Source organism: Ochotona princeps, chromosome 3 (assembly GCF_030435755.1).
Source record: "Ochotona princeps isolate mOchPri1 chromosome 3, mOchPri1.hap1, whole genome shotgun sequence".
Lineage (NCBI taxonomy): Eukaryota > Metazoa > Chordata > Mammalia > Lagomorpha > Ochotonidae > Ochotona > Ochotona princeps.
In genome coordinates this window covers 68,837,227-68,857,001 of record NC_080834.1, presented here as the reverse complement: position 1 = coordinate 68,857,001, position 19,775 = coordinate 68,837,227, and the positions used below count along the sequence as shown (strand labels likewise).

Genomic DNA, 19,775 nt, shown 5'->3' with positions numbered 1-19,775 from the left:
TAGGAAGTGTCAAAAGATAAAATTCACAGGTAAAGTCCTTAGATTTGACATCATATTACTGTAAATTAAAGTAGGAAAGCACCATTCCCTGAGATCATGTGCAAAACTTGCCCTAGCCATGTTAGCAGTGAGCCTCATCAAGACATGATTTCTTACCATTAGGTATATTAGATATATGTCTACTTTCATTTCTTTTTTTTTTTTTTTGAAGAAATGAATTTTGTTGATTTTCCTTGATTCCTGGAATTTTATTCTCTGTTATATGCTTCAATTGTGGGACTATATGTGTTTATTTGTTCTCCTCCGTGTTGCTGATGTTTTGTATTTTTATTGGCTGTTATCTTATATTTGAGCAAACATATGATATCTGACTAATCAAAATACCAAGAACATTCTTCACAGAGCTGGAAAAAAATGATACAAAGATTCATCTGGAAACACACACACACACACACACACACACACACATGAATAGTCAGAACCATCCTGAAGAATAAGAACCTAGTAGGAGGGATCACAGTCCAGACTTTCGGATATATTATAGAGCAGTAGTTATCAAAACAGCCTGGTACTGGCACAGAAACAGAGAGAGTCAAATAGAAGCATCAAAAGAGAACCCACACATGTACAGCCATCTAATCTTTGACAAGAAAATAGAAAACAATCCAGGAAAAAAGGAAGGTCTGTTCAATAAATGCTGTTGGGACAATTGGTTAGCAGCCTGCACAAGCAAGAAGCAAGACCCACAAAGATCAAATACACAAAGATCAAATCTAAATGGATAAAAGATCTAAATCTACACCCAGAAAACATCAAACTTTTGGAAGAAAACGTTGGAAATACTATACAAGATAAAGGTGGTGGCACTGACTTCCTAGAAAAATCATCAAAAGCAAAGGAAGTCAAGACCAAAATAAACAAATGGGACTACATTAAGCTAAGAAGCTTCTGCACAGCAAAGGAAACAATTAACAAAGTAAAAAAGCAACCAAGAGAATGGGAGAAAATCTTTGCACACTACACAGGAGACAAGGGGCTAATATCCAGAATATACAACGAACTCCAGAACAACCATAGCAGCAAAACAAACCAGTCAAGAAATGGGCAAAGGAAATGGGTGCTTCTCAAAGGAACAAATCCAAATGATTGACAGGCATATGAAAAAACGCTCAAGCTCCCTGGCAATACAGAAAATTCAAATAAAAGCAACACTGAGGCTCCACTTAACTCCAGCGAGAATGGCCCACATACAAAAAAAAAAAAAAAAAAAAAAAAAAAAAAAAAAAAACCTACCAACAACACCTGCTGGCGAGGTTGCAGGAAAAAAGGAAACCTACTCCACTGCTGGTGGGATTGCAGACTGGTGCAGCCACTATGGAAGTCCGTACGGAGAACACTTAGGCAACTGAAAATCCACCTACCATATGACCCAGCAATTGCACTTCTAGGAGTGTGAAAGACCTGACACATGAGAAAGCAGTGTGGACCCTTATGTTCACAAAAACATAGAAGCAACCTAATAGTCCATTAGCAGAGGACTGGATAAAGGAACTGCAGTTCATCTATTCCATGAGGAATAGTCTTTTTAAAAGAAAAAAAAATCAAAGTAGTACCTAATGGGAAAAGAAGCATTTGTAACCAACTGGTAAAAGCAGGCTCCCAGCAAGCAGGCTCACTGCTGGTCTGCACTTTAACAACGAGGAGAGCAATTCCTTCTCTCAGAGTAACCAGCATCTGAATGTCCTTTGACACCCAGTCAGGAGCCACCCCACCCTCTTAGGCAAGCAATGAAAACCAAAGTCCTTCTGGATAGTTGGGCTGTGAACAGAGAAAACAGACCATGCTAATTAAGACACCACAAACTGATAAACAGTGATTTGAAACTTAAGCTCTACGCCAACCAAGCCAAGGGATTTAGTATTTCACAATGTGAAATTTACCTTATTGTCAAGTCTAAAGACACTGTGCTGTTCCAACAGGAAATACATATTAGATCCAAAAACCAAGTTCCCACAACGGCTAAAATCTTCATTTCCAGAGCAATACCCAGAAGCCTACTTAAAAAATAAGATCTAGGACTAAAACTGCACACTTTAATAGCATTTTGGCAAAGTTAAATAGATATTATCTGATATTAGGGATTTTGTTGGGTTTATTCCTTATTTTCTTTTTATTTGTTTATTTGTTTGTTTATTTATTCATATTTGAAAGGCACATTTTATAGAGGGTGAAGGAGACAGACAGAAGGTCTTCCAGTCACTGGTTCATTTCTCAAATGGTTGTGACAGCCAAAGCTGAGCTGATCAGAAGCCAGGAGCCAAGAGCCCATGTGAGTGCAGGGTCCCAAGGCTTTGGGCCATCCTCAACTGCTTTCCCAGGCCACGATAGAGAGCTGGATGGGAAGCAGAACAGCTGGGATAGCAACTGGTGCCCATATGGATGCTGGCACATGCAAGGGAAGTATTTAGCCACTGGGTTATAATGCCAGGTCCTAAAAATGACGTTGCTTAAGTTCACAAAAGTGAGCTTGGTTGGATTCAGTTTGGATCTTGCAAAAGTAAGGCGATGTCTCTTTACCAAGGACTAACCTCAGCACTGTTGTCTGGTATCCACCAAGGAATCTCCCAGGAGTCAACTAAGTCGGTCAGCACTATTTGTTAGTCAAATCAGAAATATCTAATAGCTTCCTATATTTTTACTTTATCAGGAGTGGAGAAATCCTCAAACTCTCCTGACTATTAATAAATGTCGACTTTTTAAACCCACCACCACTGACTTCTGCTTTCTTATTAACTTTAGTTATTCTCTAATCTCATCACAGAGAGAAATCAGCCTCAGCCGCTGGGCACATCCTTGGTGGGTCCTCTGAAATCAGGTCTTGGATAAGCCTGAGATTAGCTGTAGCCATACCATGGGGTTTTTTGTTTCCTTGCTATCATTATGGTTAAGTTCCCGAGAAAAAGGGAGACCCTGTCTTATTCACCATTAGAGGTCCAGAACCTAGAACAGTATATGGCACAGTAGATATCCAATAATCTTAAATTGAATTTGAATTTATAGATTTTTCTTAGCATATTTTATACTTAATGCATTAAAGTTTTTTTAAGATTTATTTTTAATTTGCTCATTCACTTCTCAAGTAGCTGCAAAGGCCAGCCAGGCCTAAGCCAGGCCTAAGCCAGAAGCCAGGACCTTCATCTGGATATCCTATGGGTGGCACTGGGCCAAGCACTTTGGACATCTTCTGCTGCCTTTTTTCTGGCCCTTGTAGTAGAGCTGGATCTTAAGTGGAGCAGCTGGGACATGAACTAGTGCCTGTACGGAATGCTGGTGTCATTGTGTTCCTTATTTACTCACTATGCAAAACCACCAGCCCTAATGCATAGATGCTTTGTTATTCACTGGAGTTTATGACTTAATTCCCAAGTGCTTTTATACCTCAAAAATATACCATGTCTCAATTTTCTTCCATTCTGCTTTTGGAGCCTATGCAGTCCCAGAGACCCTGTATGGAGGGTACATTTCCTGGAGGAGTGAAACTGTAGATTCTTCTGAAAGGGAGTCTTGCTCCTTTATGTGTATTCTTTTCCTCTCCTCCAGCCTGTGTTCTCTCTCACTTCATCACATGGTTCCACTTGTCTATCTGCATAAGAAGATTTAGGGCTGAGTCAGCAGGATAGTTGAGCTGATGAATGCTTGAGGTTCAGGGTTTTAGTCTTAGGGGAACATCAGCATCTTTTGTGAAATGTGGTAAACGCACAGATGTCCCCCATGTCAAACCTACTGAATCAGAATTTCCTGGGTTTTCAATATTCTGGCAAGTGTATGTGAAAGTGATTTTAGTGCATAGTGTTAGTCTAAATTAATCATAAAATTCAGACTTTGTAGAGAAGCTATGTTTTGATGGCAGCTAGGTGGTGTATCATGGGCTGCTGGAATACCCCTGAATGAAGCAACAACTTACGAATACCTGAAGTGTGCTAGGCAATGTGGGTCCATAGAAACCAGTTTTGGGGCCAGCATCATGACACAGCTATCTAGGATGTCATTATCCTATGCTGGTGTGCCAGGTTGAGTCCTGGCTGCTCCACTTCAGATTTATCTCCCTGCTAAGGTGCCTGGGAAGGCAATAGGAGATGGTTTGAGTGTTTGAGACCCTGTCATCCACAGGATGAACCTCCTGACTCATAATCAGGGAAAGAGGACTTGTAACTTTTTATGCTACCATTATTTCTCTTATAAAATGAATAAAAGTATTTTATTTTAAAAAATATTGTAATGACACTTAACAAAATTCATTTTCTAAAAAAGTTTTGGATGTATAAAACAGTATTGTTTAGTGATCAGAATAATATTGTACATCAGATCTCTAGAACTCATGAGTGTCTCCTTTTGAGCAATCTGAGTCTGTCCTCAGAATCTGTAGCAGGTTTTATGTAGACGTGCTGATGTGATGCATGGGCCAATGCCTCCATTTCATTTATTAAATGTAACACCTGGTTCAGATCAGGAGACATGATGGAGCCAATTACATAATTGATTGATCACTTAAAATTATTGTAATGAGAAACAGTTTTAGGTATTTTAAATATACCTTGAAGCCACTTTAATTATCATGAATCATTCTATGTCATATGCATAGGAACAAACTTGTTGCTCCTCACCTTGAATCTCACTACTTACTGTTGCCCATGTGGAAAGCAACAGGATTTAAATGCTGGTTATTTGTTTAAAGCCTTTGACTCTGCCATATTAACCACAAGGTAGGCCCTCATTGGAAACTGCAAATGTTTGAAAGTAAGGAAAAGGGACCAGCACAGTAGTGCAGCAAGCTAATCCTCCACTCTGGTACCAGCATGTGAATCAATTGCTCCACTTCTGATCCAGCTCCCTGCTTATGGCCTGCAAATGCAGTGGAGAATGGCCCAAGGCCATGTGGAGACCTGGATGAAGCTCTGGCTCCTGGCTTCAGATCGGCTCAGCTCTGGCCATTGTGGCCACTTGGGGAGTGAAACAGTGGACAGAAGATCTTTCACTCTGTCTCTCTTTCTCTGTAAATCTGCCTTTCCAATAAAAAAAATAAATCTTTTTTTTTTAAATAGCACTTTCAAATGATATGGTGGTTCAATTCAGATTATGGTAGTCATTCATTAGTGTTTAATAGTTTAACTCTCACTGAAAAACAGCACTTCTCCCCAAAACCAGTGATCCCATTCAGAAATGGCATGTATTCAAGCACAGATTTGACCAAATTTTAAGAGCTCCTTTCATGTGCCATGCACATTTGGGCACTGAGGTGTAAGCAGTAAACACAGAGTCTTGACGTGAGGCTCAATGCATAAAATGTGCTCTATTAAGAGCCACATCCTACACAGCAGACATGACTAACCAATCAAAACCCCTCCTGTTAAGCTCCTGTAAAGTCTGAGGATCTTTCTTAACCTGATACTTATGAGACTATTACTAGTCAATGTAGGACACGTGATGAAACTTACTGACTATACTAGAGTCTAGCCAGACCACATTGAAACCGGTTGCTGTTTTTTCAACGCACCATGCCTTGGTTCATGTTTTCTCTTTGTTTCTTTCACATACTTCTCCTCCCTTTCCTTGAATTTTCAAAGCAACTTTTTCAAAGATCAGGGTATATCAAAAAATTTGTCAAAAAAGGGATCAAAAACATGAGTTTATATCAGTGCAAGATTACTTTTTTCAAAATTTATCAAAAAAGCCAGTTACATGAGGGGAGGGATGGCGAGAGGGAGGGCATCTCCAATCCCAAATGGTCGCAACAGCAGGAGCTAACTTCAGGATCTCCCACTCAGATGGGGAGAGCCAAGCATTTGAATTATCTTCAGCTGCTTCACTAGGAACATTAGAAAGGAGCTGAACGGAAAGTGGAGCAGCCAAGACTCATGGGATGCCGGTGACAAAGGCAGTGGCTTAATCTTCACCTCACAACAGAAATGTAGATGTTTTTGTTTTCGTATACATGAAATGGCTCAAAAATGTTTTCAAAAATATATTAACAAAAGTAAAGGTATTTAGATAAGTTATTTATAGTACATTCTCTATGGAAGCATAAACAAAATACCATAAAAAGTAAATGCACATTCTTCCCCAGCTGCAGACAACTGCCTAGGTTGCCTTGTACCTATGCAAGTGTTGCACTGCTGGGAGAAAAGCAGCCAGTAGCCAGAGGGCATTCCGGGCCTGGCCTGGGTATTAGCAAAATCTGTTAACTATAACAGTGTACCAGCATAGTTGCCTATTGTCTTAATCATATATTAATGCACAGAATTCTGTGCACCGCTGCAGAGGGTGGTTGGGGACACCAGTCTGGGACACATTACCCTAGATTCAAGGCATGGTTCATGCTGCTTTGGGGGAGCACTGGCTATAGATTTCCTGGAAAAAGGCATCTGGAAACTTGCTAGAGGGGGAATCACTGAGGGTAGGCTCGATGGTTGAGGATCAGTTTCTGGGGCCTTCCATAAACAAAGCCACCACACTCACAGGAAGTATATCTGGGTCAGGCCAAGGCATGTGGGAAACCTAGGCTCACCTAAATGGCATCACCCACCACCTGCCAATGCACACAAAAGCTGGGGTTGGGGACAAGCCTGACTGGATTAGGCACTGTACCTGCCTGCAAGTGTCAGGGCAGGAGGTGGGCCATATCAGACTTGACCACAGCACCCACTGACATGCAAAAGAACTGTATCTGAGGGCAGATCATGTAGGGGATTTGTGGATTCACTTCCATGCAACTGCAGCACCTACCAGTTTGTGCAAGACATGGAGAGGGACAATAGGCTAAGCCAGGCAGGTTACAAAACTCACCAACATTCAAAGGAGCCAGGGCTGGGAGGAGGCCTGGTAAGGGAACTTCAGGGATCCCCTGCCAGGGCATCACTTCTACTGGTGAATGTAAGAGCTGGGACTGGGAGCAAGCTGATCTGGGTATGGCTCTCGTAACTGTTGTCTGGCATGTGGGTTATCAGAAGGCTGGCCAGGCTAGTGGCAGCACACATTGGAAAGTGTCAGGACTGAGTACAAGTAATGTCAGACTGGACCACAGCAACCCCTGGCGAGCACAGGATGCAAGGCTGGGAGCAAACCTAGTAGGGGAACTGTAGGTACTCCCCTGCTAAACTGCAGCTCCTGTTGATGAGCATGAGAGCCAGAGCTGAAAGTGGGCCAGGCAAGCACCACACAAGGTGCACAAGGTGGCAGCACCCAAAGGCATACGTGTGGGCTGGGTCTGGGGCAGGGCAGGCTGAGCTAAGCGACAGCAACTGGGTATGCAGGAAAGCCAACAGAATGTGGGAAAGGCCAGGCTAGGCCACAGCACATGCCAACACACACAAAAATTGGGGCTGGGGAAAGGCCTGATGGAGGCTATTGGGAGGTGACCTGACTACGCCATAGCACCCACTCACGTGCATGAAAACAGGTCCTGTGGCAGGCTCGGCTGGGATGGGCCACAACAACCATCATTTCGCATGAGATGGGGTTGGGGCTTGAACTGACCATACAGCTGGTATGTGTGTTAGCTCGTGCAGGTAACTGATCATGTACTAGCCAGTATACTCAGGAGTCAAGTCTAAGGTCACCCCAGACAAGGTTTCCTGGGGACTCCCCAACTAGATAGTTGGACTCAAACACCAGCGACAGCAAAAATCACTAGATATGTGATGGACCTTGGAGTGCTCGTATCAGAACTGTGCCTCCCCTTGCTGATGCCTGTGCAGTAGACAGCATGCCTAAATGCACAGGGAAGACATGACAGCAGCTCATCTAGGTCAGCAGAAGACATCAAGGGCCTTGTCAGAGGACAAAAATACAGAACAGGTTGGACAGCTCTCCTGGCCAAGCTTTACAACAAGTGTCTGGGTCCATGGATGCACTAAGACTTGGTCAGCCAGTAGACCTTGGAAAGATTTTTCTCAACCCTGGTACAACAAAGCTGATGTTGCAAATCATCAAAACCACTTAAAAGTACCTCCTTCAGGACATTAAGCATCTCTAAGGTATCCCAGGTGCCAATGTAGTTATAATACAAGGAGCAGTCCCCCATATTCCCTCCTCACTCCCAACAGGAGGAAAAAAGAAAACCGAAAACATCTGTCCTATCCACTTTCTATAGCTCAACCCTCCCCACCCTAATCAGAACCACACATAAGGGTGGATTCCTCGCAATTACGTAAACATTAAAAATAAGAATTTTCAAAAACAAAATGCATACCCTTATGACAAATAGTATTAGTGAATTCATGTTTATTTAAGATCATGGATGACATTTCCAGTGTGAATGGACTGGTTAACATCCTACCATATTTACAGATACCTAATAACAATAACTTCTGTCCACAAGACATACTAGGTCAAACAATGTGATCAATTCAAAGGGGTATCTTTTTTTAAAAGAATTTAAGCCCTTAGCTACAAAGTTAGTTACTTGTTTATGAGATTTACTATAAGAAAAAAAAAAGGTTTTCAATTAGCCAGACTCATTACAAAAAATTAGTGTGCAATCAAAACCAAATGCATTCATTGGGGCATGCCAGAGGTAAGCAAATGTTAATTCTAAAACTTTGTTTTCTGAATAGTAATATAAAATATCACTGTGCGTTATCATTGTTTGACAACAAAAAACAGGAAGACAGGCTTTAACATTGACTTTCGTTGTTTCTATTAGATTAAAAAACAAAAATATTAACATTAAATTATAAATTCTACAAAGTGAGACATAAAGTATGTCCTTTTAATGCAGGAGCAAAAGCATATTTACAAATCAAACAGCTCTTTCAGTCAGTAAAGGAACAACTCTCCACCTACATCACCTTAAAAAAATTATAGCTGGATGATTACACAACAGCTCCTTTGAATTCATAATCATTTTCAAAAGCACTAACAATTCACTTGTTCTTATTGATTAAAACAGTTCAAATATGGCCATGCTAATGATAAAATATGTACACTATTTTTTTAAAGACAAAAATACCAATTATTTACAGTTTGCAAAGATCGATTTCAAACATCTTTCATTTAGTCCACCTACTAGAGACTTCCCAACATAAATAACAAAGTATTGTATCATGCCAAATGAAGCCTCAACTTTACACCCAAATTTACTTTTTTCCTTTCAAGTGCTTTTCATTTTCCTTACAGAAATGTCTATAATTTACTTGCTTTCAAACTGGCATAGGCCACATAAGCAATGCCACGAAACAAAGTCTTTTCCTACCCAAAAGCTACTGTTAATTGAAGGCAATTTAGCCACTCAGATCAAATTCTGATGTCTAGATCCCAGATACCTGGGCATGAAACATGTAAATCTGCCAAGAGAAATTAGATATTTTTCTTCTTTTCCTTTAATATAACTCACTATATAATAGTGAACTAAATATGCTTGTTTCATAGAAACAACTTACATTTGCCAATACAGAGCAAATGGTCTATGTACAGATACATTAGGACTGCCTAACTGACAGTGAGTGTTGCTGACCAGGCTCCAAGTCAATGGAGCTAATACGGCGGCGCTCTCTGCTGAATGGACTTTCCCTTCAGAATACGTCGGATCTGCAAGAGAAATAAATAGAATTGCAACGTTTTATTGTTTAATGACCAAAGTGGTATACTTCCTTCAGAAGTTCATTCATTTATACCACTCCTGCCAACTTGTAAACATATAAAGCAATTAATGTGTGCAATATTTATTCATATTTTAAGCTGTAAAACACTGTAATATAATATTTTTTCCATTTATTTTGGATCTCCTATAATGATCAGAGTGCCAGACAGTAAAAAAGAATATCACAGTTAAAATTATTTGAGGTTGAAAAGATCTCCAGCTAAAATTATTTTAGGTTGAAAAGCTCCAAATACTTAAAGACTACCTTTACTCCTAAGTTTTATTTCTGCTATTTTTAATAGAAATAAAACAAAGCAGTAATTACAGCGGACTCACTTATCTTGAAGTTGGCCTAGGCTAATAAGAACACAAAACCTATCTTGTACATGGGGACTTCAAAAAGTTCACACAAAATGAAATTAAAGGTAAGTTTATTTTTACACAAAGAAAGTTTAAAATCCCAGTAGATAAAGTTTTGACATAGTATACATTTTCCACAAATTTTTGAAGACCCTCATACACACATAAATGAATCCTAAATACCTTGTGAGTCAAAATAGCTGTCATGATATCCAAATAACTTTAAGGGTCACAGGAAAGCCCTCAGGCTCATTTACAACCTATGATTTTATGCCTGTGTGACAAATGTTTGTGTATGTGTCTCATTCCACAGACAATCAGAGTAACAATTTAGAAGAAGATAGGAATAGGAGATATAACTGATAACTGCTAGAAGGAAACACAGTGACTACAGTTTAACAGAAGAAAATACTTTATGTTTCCCCAACACATACACAAAGAGCATTCCAGGCCTCGAGAATGTCTGTGAACATCACTAGAGGAGTGCATACCACCACCAGTGAAGCTTAAGCAAGTATCAGGCCTACTAGTTAATGAAAGTTCCTGTCCTTGGAATCTCTATGAATCATAATTACTGCAAAATTTTCATAAGTATCAAGTGGTATAATTTAAAATAACAATTTTTACAAACTATCAAGAGATTTATTCAGTTATATGAGCTCTAAAAATAGGAAGGTTCACTCATGTGAAACTATCCACACCCAAAAATCATCTGTAATCATATTTGATGAGTAATGCATAATTTAACGTAAGGTGTAAAATATTCCTAAATTCTAAATTACAAAAATAGCCATACCATTTCCCTTTCAGGATCATTTAATAGATAAAAATAACAGCAGATGTTCACTGACATCTAACATGTGCCTGGGACTACTACAAACACCTAACACATACTAAGTCATATAATATCACAACATTTAAAGCCACATGGCTTATAAAACTAAGATACTCTTCCCCTGGATACCCTGGGTATTTTACTAGTTTTCAGACTTAAAACCATTCTGATCTACTCTAAGTCTATGCTTTGGAAAAGAAGACTTCTGATCATTTTGTTCCTTGAATAATACTTCCAATTTCTAAATACTCTTTCAGAAACAAAGTAATTACAAATGCTGTAATGACTCCTGTGAGACGTGAGCAGCTGAAGAGCACCCACTGGCTTCTGTCTGCCCTAGAACCTCACCACCTCCTGTGTTTCACACCAGGGCGTCAAAGATGTCCTCTCCCTCCTGTGACCCTCACCTGTTCTCCCACTGGACCATCAGGAACCAAATGCACTGGCTGTTCATTCTCCAAGTTCCGTGTGCTTGGATCTGCTCCCTTCCTCATCAACAGACGGACTGCATCCAGCTGTGTTACCCGATACTGCAGGCTGGCAGCAACATGGAGGGCAGTGTTTCCATTGTAAGCCTGAAGGCAAATTTAAAAAAAAAAAAAAAGTAACCCACATTAAGTAGGGACCTTTTGGGGAAAAAAGCTCAAAAGCTTGAAGAAGGTGTGATGTCATTCCAACTCTCCAACTCTGGTGTGGTCATAAGAGCTTTCTAAAAGCTTTGCGTTTGCTTTACCTTAGCATTCACAAAAGACAGGCAACTGGGCAGCTCCAAAAAGAGGCGAATGAGTTCCAGATTTGCTTCTTCCGCTGCCAAATGCAGAGCTGTGCGGCCACTTTTACGATCCTGGTCAAAGGCAAGAAGGAAGAAATGAAAATCCAGATGCCACACCTCGGAAAACATATTCACTATGTCACTCAAACATCTGACTCAACCTTGGAATCACCTTCAGGACTCCCTTTTCCATAACACCTTCCTTAATGCCAAGCTAAACGGACTCTTATTCTTTAATTTCCTATGTCTTTACCATCTGCCTCTTAACAGTCTAGCCTTGAATACACGGTGGCTAAAAAAAACATGGGAACATAAAACGGTATTTTTTGTCATGTAATACATCAGTAAGCCATTTACTATGAATTCACCTGTTCCTGAATGTTTGGAGGTAATCCTGAAAGTTACATTTAACTGTCTCTCTCATCTCTTCTCTTAAAAGTAAGCCCTGAAGAGCCCAAGTGGCTTATGATCCAAAACACCTGACCTCCTTTCCCAAAGGAGATACTCAAACTTCATCCCAAATTTTAAAATACAATGTTTTCCAGTTAGGAAAACGGAAAACTTGGGTCTAGATCCTACAACAATCAGAACACACAAAAACAATGTATGAAAAATAAAGTCAAACTATCAATTTCCATCCTTTTTCTCTCCTTTCAAACCAAGAGTTGTTCATTTTACAGTTAGCTGACTTTTTGGATACTAATCCACAGATTATTCAAAGAAGTCAAGAAAACAGAAGAAAAGATCTTTCAAAATCTAGGCTTAATTACCCATCCATACACTGCTGCTGAGTCTGGTTTTAAACACAGTTTGAGTTTGTGCTCAGGAGCAAGGTCTCTTGTTTTAATCGTTTTTCACCTAATTCCATCTCAAACCTCTTTTGTCAGTTTACCTTTGCTTCTACTGCTGCACCCATTTGAATCAGGCACTTAATGGTGTCCACAAGGCTCTTATTCTTCAGTAAAAGCTCCTGGACTTCAGGGGAATGAGGCTGCTGATTTCTTTGCAGCTCATGCACCACAGCATTGTGGGCCATGACTGCACAATGAAGGGGAGTCAGACCTTTAAAAAATTATAATAAAAAAACAGTCAATGATCTCATTGAGTCTTTTAGTCCCTCTAGAATAAGAAACCTTTCACTTTCTCCATAAATAAATTCTATTTGCAAAATGGCTCCAAGAACTACTAAGGCAACCTGAATATTCTGTTAGTTTTTGGTGTTAATTTTACCTGTAGAATATTTTTCTTTATTACCTCCCCTCACTCATTTTCTAACACTCAGTACCCTAGAAGTTATGGCTCCTCGATTCCACATGATTCTTTATTCAATACAGTTTCAGCCACTTACCATCATAATTAGTTGCCTCAAGATCCACAAACTGATTACTCCTTACAGCCCCTTTCTGAATTGCCTGCAAAATTTTAAAACAGACATCTGTTAGCAAAAAAACAAGCTAAACAAATACTTATCTTATGGTACCCTAAGGAATGATAAAGTCAATCCAAAATAGATTATTGCATCAAGCAACTTACATCCCTCTTCTGATACCCAAGCCCCGATTCTTAGGCCCACAGGGCTGGGATCCTCCCTCACTGCCTCTTACCTGAAGCACCTGGGAGTGTCCCTTCTCAGCACAGACATGCAGGGGTGTCCTTCCCCAACAGTCTGTAGTGTTCACTTGGGCCCCAAGGTTGACCAGATCCTGCACAATGAGATGCTGATTGGCAGCCACTGCAACCTGAAAGGCACTCTGCGGATGTTCAAAGGAAAAGAAAATACATTTTAACATGTACCACTACCCTAAAAAGGCATATGAAATTAATCTGTGACTGAGGGGAAAACCCACAAAGACAACATAAACTCTACAAATAAGCAATCAGATACTGTAGGAAAAAGAAACTAAAACAGGGTGAGGCTTTATTATATTGAATCTCTGATCAAATAACTACAAAGTCAATATTAATAACTTCAAGGTTAATGGTTGCAAAAAGTCAACATCTCAAAGTTAATATTAACTGAACACCCAGTTCCAAAATGATCCAGGAGACTAGCCCATCAGTCACCTTACCATGACCACATCTTTGTCATTCCAAATTCCGTCCGGAGCCTCACCTGCAGGGCCGGGCCAAGCTTCCCACTCCCCTCCTTGGCCCGACAACTACTGGCCCCTCACAGAGACAGTGTTTTGAAACTCATGTTAAGATTCTATACCATTTTGGGGAACAAAAAATTTACATTTACATATATATATATATATATATATATGTTTCTTCTGGAAGAAAACATCCTCCCCTTACCCCTGTCCTTATTCTGTAGCCTGGATTATAACAGGCCACCATTTTTGTAGTACACTTGTCAAAAGCAAGTAAAACCTGGGTCCATTTCTCGAGCCCAGACCTGCTCACAGAGCAGGAAGAACAAAGCCACTAACTTTTACCTAACCTGGCTAAATCATGGAGGTGTGTCCAGGCTTCAGACAATTTGAGTTTTAATTTTCTTTTGTTTCTTTGAAGAGTAATGTAAGATTAAAATGGGAAAACATATTTAGTATTTAACAATAATCTCTAAAACAAAATTTATCATTGCTATGTATTTCGATTCAGAGTATAATAAAAGAAAGTACAGAAAACAGATGGTATTCAGAAAAAAAGCTCCTTACCTGCCCATTGTGTTCTTTAATATCCAACATGTGAAGCGCATTCATCTTTCTTGCAAGAACATAGGAAAGTGCCCTTCTCCCTTGGGCAACAGCAATATGGAGGAACCTGGTGAACAAGCAGGGGAAAAGAATTAAGTTCCTCTTTTTAAAAAGTATTCCCTTGACCTCCTTTTTTAAAATATGCATTGCTGCATTCAAATAAATACTACAGAGAATAATTTTTTCTTTCTGCTAGGTTGACATCCAAGTTTGCAAAGGTGATAACTCAGTCTACCAGAAATAATAAATTCAAAACACCATGTTGACCCCTTGAAGTATAATTTTTAACACTCATAAAAACCCTGCAAGAAGTATTATCATTTTACATGTTAAGAAATTGGGGCAGAGAGTGGTGAAATAACTCAACCAAAGCCACAGAGTCATCAGCACAGATTAGAATTTAGTATACAAATCCACCACGGTTTGTGCTTAATAATGATTTGTTTCTAAAGGCACAATCTATACAGGTGCTCCAAAACCAATTATTACATTAATTTACAGCAAGTAATTGGTTCAGTCAAAAAAAAAAAAAAGTAGTAAACTCCTAAAATATCAGCGATCTTAGAATAGCAGTTTCTGTCTAGTCATCATGGTTAACTAAGAATTAAGGTGTAACTTATTACATCTGAGAAAAATTCTCCAGTCACTAGATTCAACAAATGTGACTTAAGAATTCAAAATGAAAGGATACTTACGTGTCACCATCGGCATCCTTTGAAAGAAACTGGTCTTGGGAAATATTTGCCAATTTGCTTTCTTCCTGCTCTACTTGCCACTGAAAAAGTGACTTCCCTAACTGTGTGGTGTTCATAGAATCACTGATGCTCTGAAACGGATTTAAAGAGGTAGCGTCGGCATCACGTGGCCCAAGAGCCTGACAGGCATTGTCTGGTATCAGGCCGAAGTTCTGCAGATGAGCCTCATTTTGCTGCTGCATCCTGGGGGACGTCTGAATGGGAAGATTAATATTCTCAGACTCCCCACGTTCACACAGGAGGGCTGTAGGAGTTGAGTTTGGGTAGAACTGTGGCTGTTGATGATCAAAGAGGCTCACTTCATAGCTGGAGGACTGGGAAGATCTGGAATATGGACTGTATTCCAAAGCTGGGTTGTGGGGATAATGCTGCGGTGGCGGCTGTTCCACACTCTGGTTCTGTGGAGAACACTGGTACATGGAAGCCTGGTCCATCATCTGTGGGGAGCCACCGACTTGGAATGGTGGACATTTCTGAGGTGGAGAGAAGACCCGCCCTCCGTGGAAGTCCTGCCGTGGCTCTTGTGGAGAACCCTGAGGGATGACCACAGGGTTCATCCAGCTAACTTGGACTGTGTTCAGGGAAACTGGGCTGCACTCGTTCTTAATGTTCATGATGTTCTGAAGCAGGTCGGCACCACAGCTCTCCTGTTTGGGTTCATTGTGATGAGCATCTTCCATGCTCTCCCCCGGCGTTGGTGTTTGAGGTGGTGTCTGCAAAGAAAAAAAAAACATGTATATATACACACACACACACACACACACACACTTGCACACTATCTTCCTTCTAAAATTGATCCAGGATTACAACAGTCCTTACCAAAAACTGAGTATGTAACAGAGCTGGCCTTTTGCAAGCTGATCCATCGGAAAACAAATCAAGCCCTTTCCTTTTCCCACTATTTGATCCTGTGTTCTTCAATTCTGTTCCAAGAAAGGAAGATGAAGTCAGTGACGATTTTGCCTCACAAATTTTACCCAACATCACACTCAATTATTTCACTGTAAAATTATGAACTTAAGTAACTCTTACCTGTGAACTGTTCTATGTTCACACTTTGTGTCTATAAAGGAAAAAAAAAGGTTTCCAATTTAATGTACATAAAGTGGTTTTTTGCTTAATACATATCAATAGACTTTACCATCCTAGCAATCTCTGAACATATTCTATCAATGTTTATTTTATTTTGTTTTCACTGTATCTTGCAACTTCCCCCATTTTCACTTTCCCCTTAGTTAAGTTTGCCAAGATGAAATTCATAAAGATCACTTATCTTTTTACCTTTATAGTCAAAATGTCTCATTTTAATGGAACCCTATTTATTTTCTTTCCCCTACCTTTCATGTATTCATTCATGAAATATCTCTTGCAACCTGGTGCTGGGCGAAGCGACAGGAACAGAGCATGTAAAACAAATATGGCCTCTGTTCCATGGACTTTGCCTTCTATGAAAAACTGCCAGGGACTTACTGGAACCAGGTCAGCAAAGAACAGTAGCCCTGACAGAGTAAACTGTTCCAACTCATACCAAGCAACAGATCCCACCTTAAAATCATCCACAGCTTGGCTAGAAGCCTTCTGCTTATGACTTCGGATGTGCAGCAAGAGTTCCTTCACCGAGTTCTTCACACGAACACCTTGAAAGGGTCCTCTCTGCTGCCTGCCAACCCCCATATGGGGCTCAACTGTTCCAGAGAAAACAGAACATGTCCCAGGTCAATCTCTTCACAAACACAAACCTTGATAATGTCTAAACATAAAATTCCCAAGCAACAGACTGCCAAGACTTTCCCATTCTCTCTGGCCAACCACTTTGTGTGTTAGTCTCCAGTCTACTCGCTGGGGTTGGCTGAGACGTGCCACCCTCGTCAGCACCATAAAGAATTCAAGCCCTTTAAATTAGGGTGGAAGATCTCCAGAGTCAATGGAGAGACCCATACTCATCTGCCTCTCCCCCCAAGAGACAGATTCCAGATTTTGTAACCCTTAACCCTGGAGATTTTTTTTCTGAAGTCAAACATTATAAAACACATGAGGAAACAGTGGATAAATGCATTTTCAGCCTTTTGAATTAAAGACTTGATATTCACATCAAAATTTTAGAGTTTATTAATTCTACTCAACTGAAAAAGTACAAGTCAGCTTCCTCCAAAGATCCCAACGTATCAGAAACTAACAACAACGCTTTAGACTCCTTTCTTATTATCTCCCTCAAGTCAACTGCAAAAATCACTGAGCTTAAACCAAACACATTTCCACATACTCATGCAGGACTTCCCCTGACTGACTGTTGTGGGAATTGCTCACATAGGCCCTCTAAGTAGAAAGGAAATACGCTCATTTCATATTTAAACTTGAAGGCATACAGGGCCACTCTGCATCATAACCCCTTGAGATAGATGAATTCAAATGTTCAAAATGTCAAGAAATTAATAATTCAGCCACTCTATCAAAAACAATAAAAACATGGGACAAGAAACAGTGTACAAATTTGAGCAGATATATTATAGAGGACATGAATTAAATACTTAACTGTTCTAGGTCTAAACTTAGGGATTTCACCAGATAACAGAACTGCCAAAACCTAACACGGCATTTCCCGGGAATGACAGAATTCAACGTCACAGGCAGAAAAAAAAAATTACTTTCAGAAATCCCCAATGGCTGTGTGGTAAACCAAGCTACGAGCAAAATAGTTCCAGCCAGAGGAAAGCCAAATGTGAAAGAAAAGCTGCTGCGCGAGCGCACACTCACACACGCACACACTCACACGCACGCACACACTCACACGCACACACACACTCACACGCACACACACTCACACACACACACACAAATCTGGGATCTGCTAAACATTTAACAGACAAAGGTTTAGCTCACTTCTGTGACGATTTAAAATGAAAAACTAATTTTTTAAAATAAAAATCCGAAAACAGCAGTGGCCAGAACTGGGGAACTCCGGAAAGCTACAATGTTTAAAATGCTCCTCAGGCTCTGCAAATTTCCAGCATGGGCGTTAAATCTTGCCCACAGCGGCATCCTATTTTCTCCTCTAATTATGCAACTGGGTTCATTAACAAAGGAAACAATCAGGTTTACAGGCACAGAAAAGTAACATCACGCCATCTCCGCAAGACAGGGCTCGCCCATCCTCAAAGACCCCAGAACAAACGGCCAAAGACCGCTAGAGTGCCAGGCAGGCTTCCTTAGCGCGCCTACACCACCAGCTAAAGGAACAGGTGCGGTGCCTGTTCGCCCGGCTGCACCCAGTAACAGTGCTTACCGCTTTTCACTAAAACATACACACACCGCACAGCCCCCCTCACACACACACACACACACACACACACATACCCCACATACACCCGCATTTTCCATCAGATCCAAACCCAACGTCACTGAGCTGCTAGTAAAAAGGCAGGGTGATCTAACATCGTGCCCGCCCCGCAGCCCGCCGAGCTCGCGGCCAGCTGGATGGCGTCCCACTTTCCCAGACTGCCAAAGTGCCCGAGGAGGAGTCCAGCAGTCGCTCAACACACGAACGCTAACTCGCGTAGGTCCCGCCCCTGAGTCAGGGCTCAGGGCCACCTGCCATCTGGTCTAGGCCTTCCCATCTGCGGCGCCCCGGCCCTCTCCAGCAAGGATGCCGGGCGTACCTGGCACGCGCTCGGGGCGGGCACCTCCTCTTGGCCGGGACTCAACGGCCCCGCAGGAGGACGCGGAGGAGAAGTCGGAGGAGTCGGAACCGGGCGAGCCGGGAGCCGAGGGACCGGACGACACGCAGCCGGCGTCGCAGGCGCCCGGAGCGGCGGCCGGCGGCGAGGCGCTGTAAAAGTAAGCCAGGTTGAGCGGGCTGGTCATGAGGCCGCAGTCGCCGGCCGCGTCCAGCAGCCCCTCTCCGCCGCGGCTGTCGTCCAGCAGCTTGTCCACGATCATGCTCCCGGGCTCTGCGCTCGGGGCCCAGGACACCGTGTCCACCGGCTCGGGTCGCGCTGGTACCTGCACCACCGGCTCGGGGCGCACCGCTGGCTGCGGCAACGTCCGCGCTCTAGGGGATCTCAGCGCGGCCCCGGGCGCGGCGCGGCTATTTAACCGACCAGGCCTCTGGCAGTGCCGGGGCCGCCTCCCAGCCCCTCCTCCGGATGCGTCCGATTTCCAGTAAAATGTACAGGATGACGCAATGCGTCCTCCGCCCTCGCCCCGCCCGCCCGGCCCCGCCCAGGCCGGCCGCTTGTTTTCCTGCTCTGCGCCTGGAAAGTCCGAGCGTGGCTTCCTGCCGCCCGCCTGCCGGAGCTCGACCACCCTCGCCCGGCCGCGCCTCCCCAGCCTCCCGGGCCGGCCCCGCTCCTCCCGGCCGTCGGCGCGCCTCTCGCCCGGCTGGGCGTACGAGCCAAGGCCGTGCACCCCCGGGGCGAGGCGGGCGGGCAGCGGCGGGAACGGGTCGGTCCGGTTCGGCGGGAGTGGGCAGGCCTGGGACGTGCGTGCTCCTCGCCGCTCCACCCGCTCTGCGGTGGCGAGCTCCCAGCCGCCCGCCCAGGGACGGCGTCTCTCTCTGTGGAAGGTTCTTGAGACCCCGCACAACAGCTTCCCTCTCCAATGTTTTGTAAAGCCACGGTCCCCGGTTTGAAGGAAATGTTGAAGCAGTTTTCTTTTCTCAAATTATCACCTGGGCTACAATTAATTATTTTGGGTGCAACCTTCCAAGGCAACGCCATTT

The 19,775-nt window shown here is 42.3% G+C and overlaps 1 protein-coding gene across 1 annotated transcript; it reads right to left on the bottom strand.

The window, feature by feature from the left end:
- Positions 1-8,260: 8,260 nt before the first annotated feature.
- NFKBIZ (NFKB inhibitor zeta) lies at positions 8,261-19,162 on the bottom strand. The gene is made up of 12 exons (XM_004593219.3): positions 18,715-19,162; positions 16,604-16,743; positions 16,091-16,121; positions 15,878-15,981; positions 14,999-15,771; positions 14,265-14,370; positions 13,209-13,355; positions 12,953-13,016; positions 12,497-12,666; positions 11,566-11,676; positions 11,240-11,407; positions 8,261-9,585 (listed from the first exon to the last, which is right to left on the bottom strand). Exons 1-12 carry the CDS (start codon positions 18,992-18,994, stop codon positions 9,532-9,534), a joined length of 2,148 nt encoding a protein of 715 aa, XP_004593276.2. The 5' UTR covers positions 18,995-19,162; the 3' UTR covers positions 8,261-9,531.
- Positions 19,163-19,775: the final 613 nt, after the last annotated feature.

Bases quoted from the DNA above. Each gene is read 5' to 3' on its own strand.
- NFKBIZ (XM_004593219.3), bottom strand. From the start codon at position 18,994: ATGATCGTGGACAAGCTGCTGGACGACAGCCGCGGCGGAGAGGGGCTG. The intron at 15,982-16,090 runs GTAAGAGTTACT...TTCTTGGAACAG, and splicing joins GAACATAGAACAGTTCACAG to AATTGAAGAACACAGGATCA. The intron at 9,586-11,239 runs GTGAGGGTCACA...TTTCTCTTGCAG, and splicing joins ATGGTCCAGTGGGAGAACAG to ATCCGACGTATTCTGAAGGG.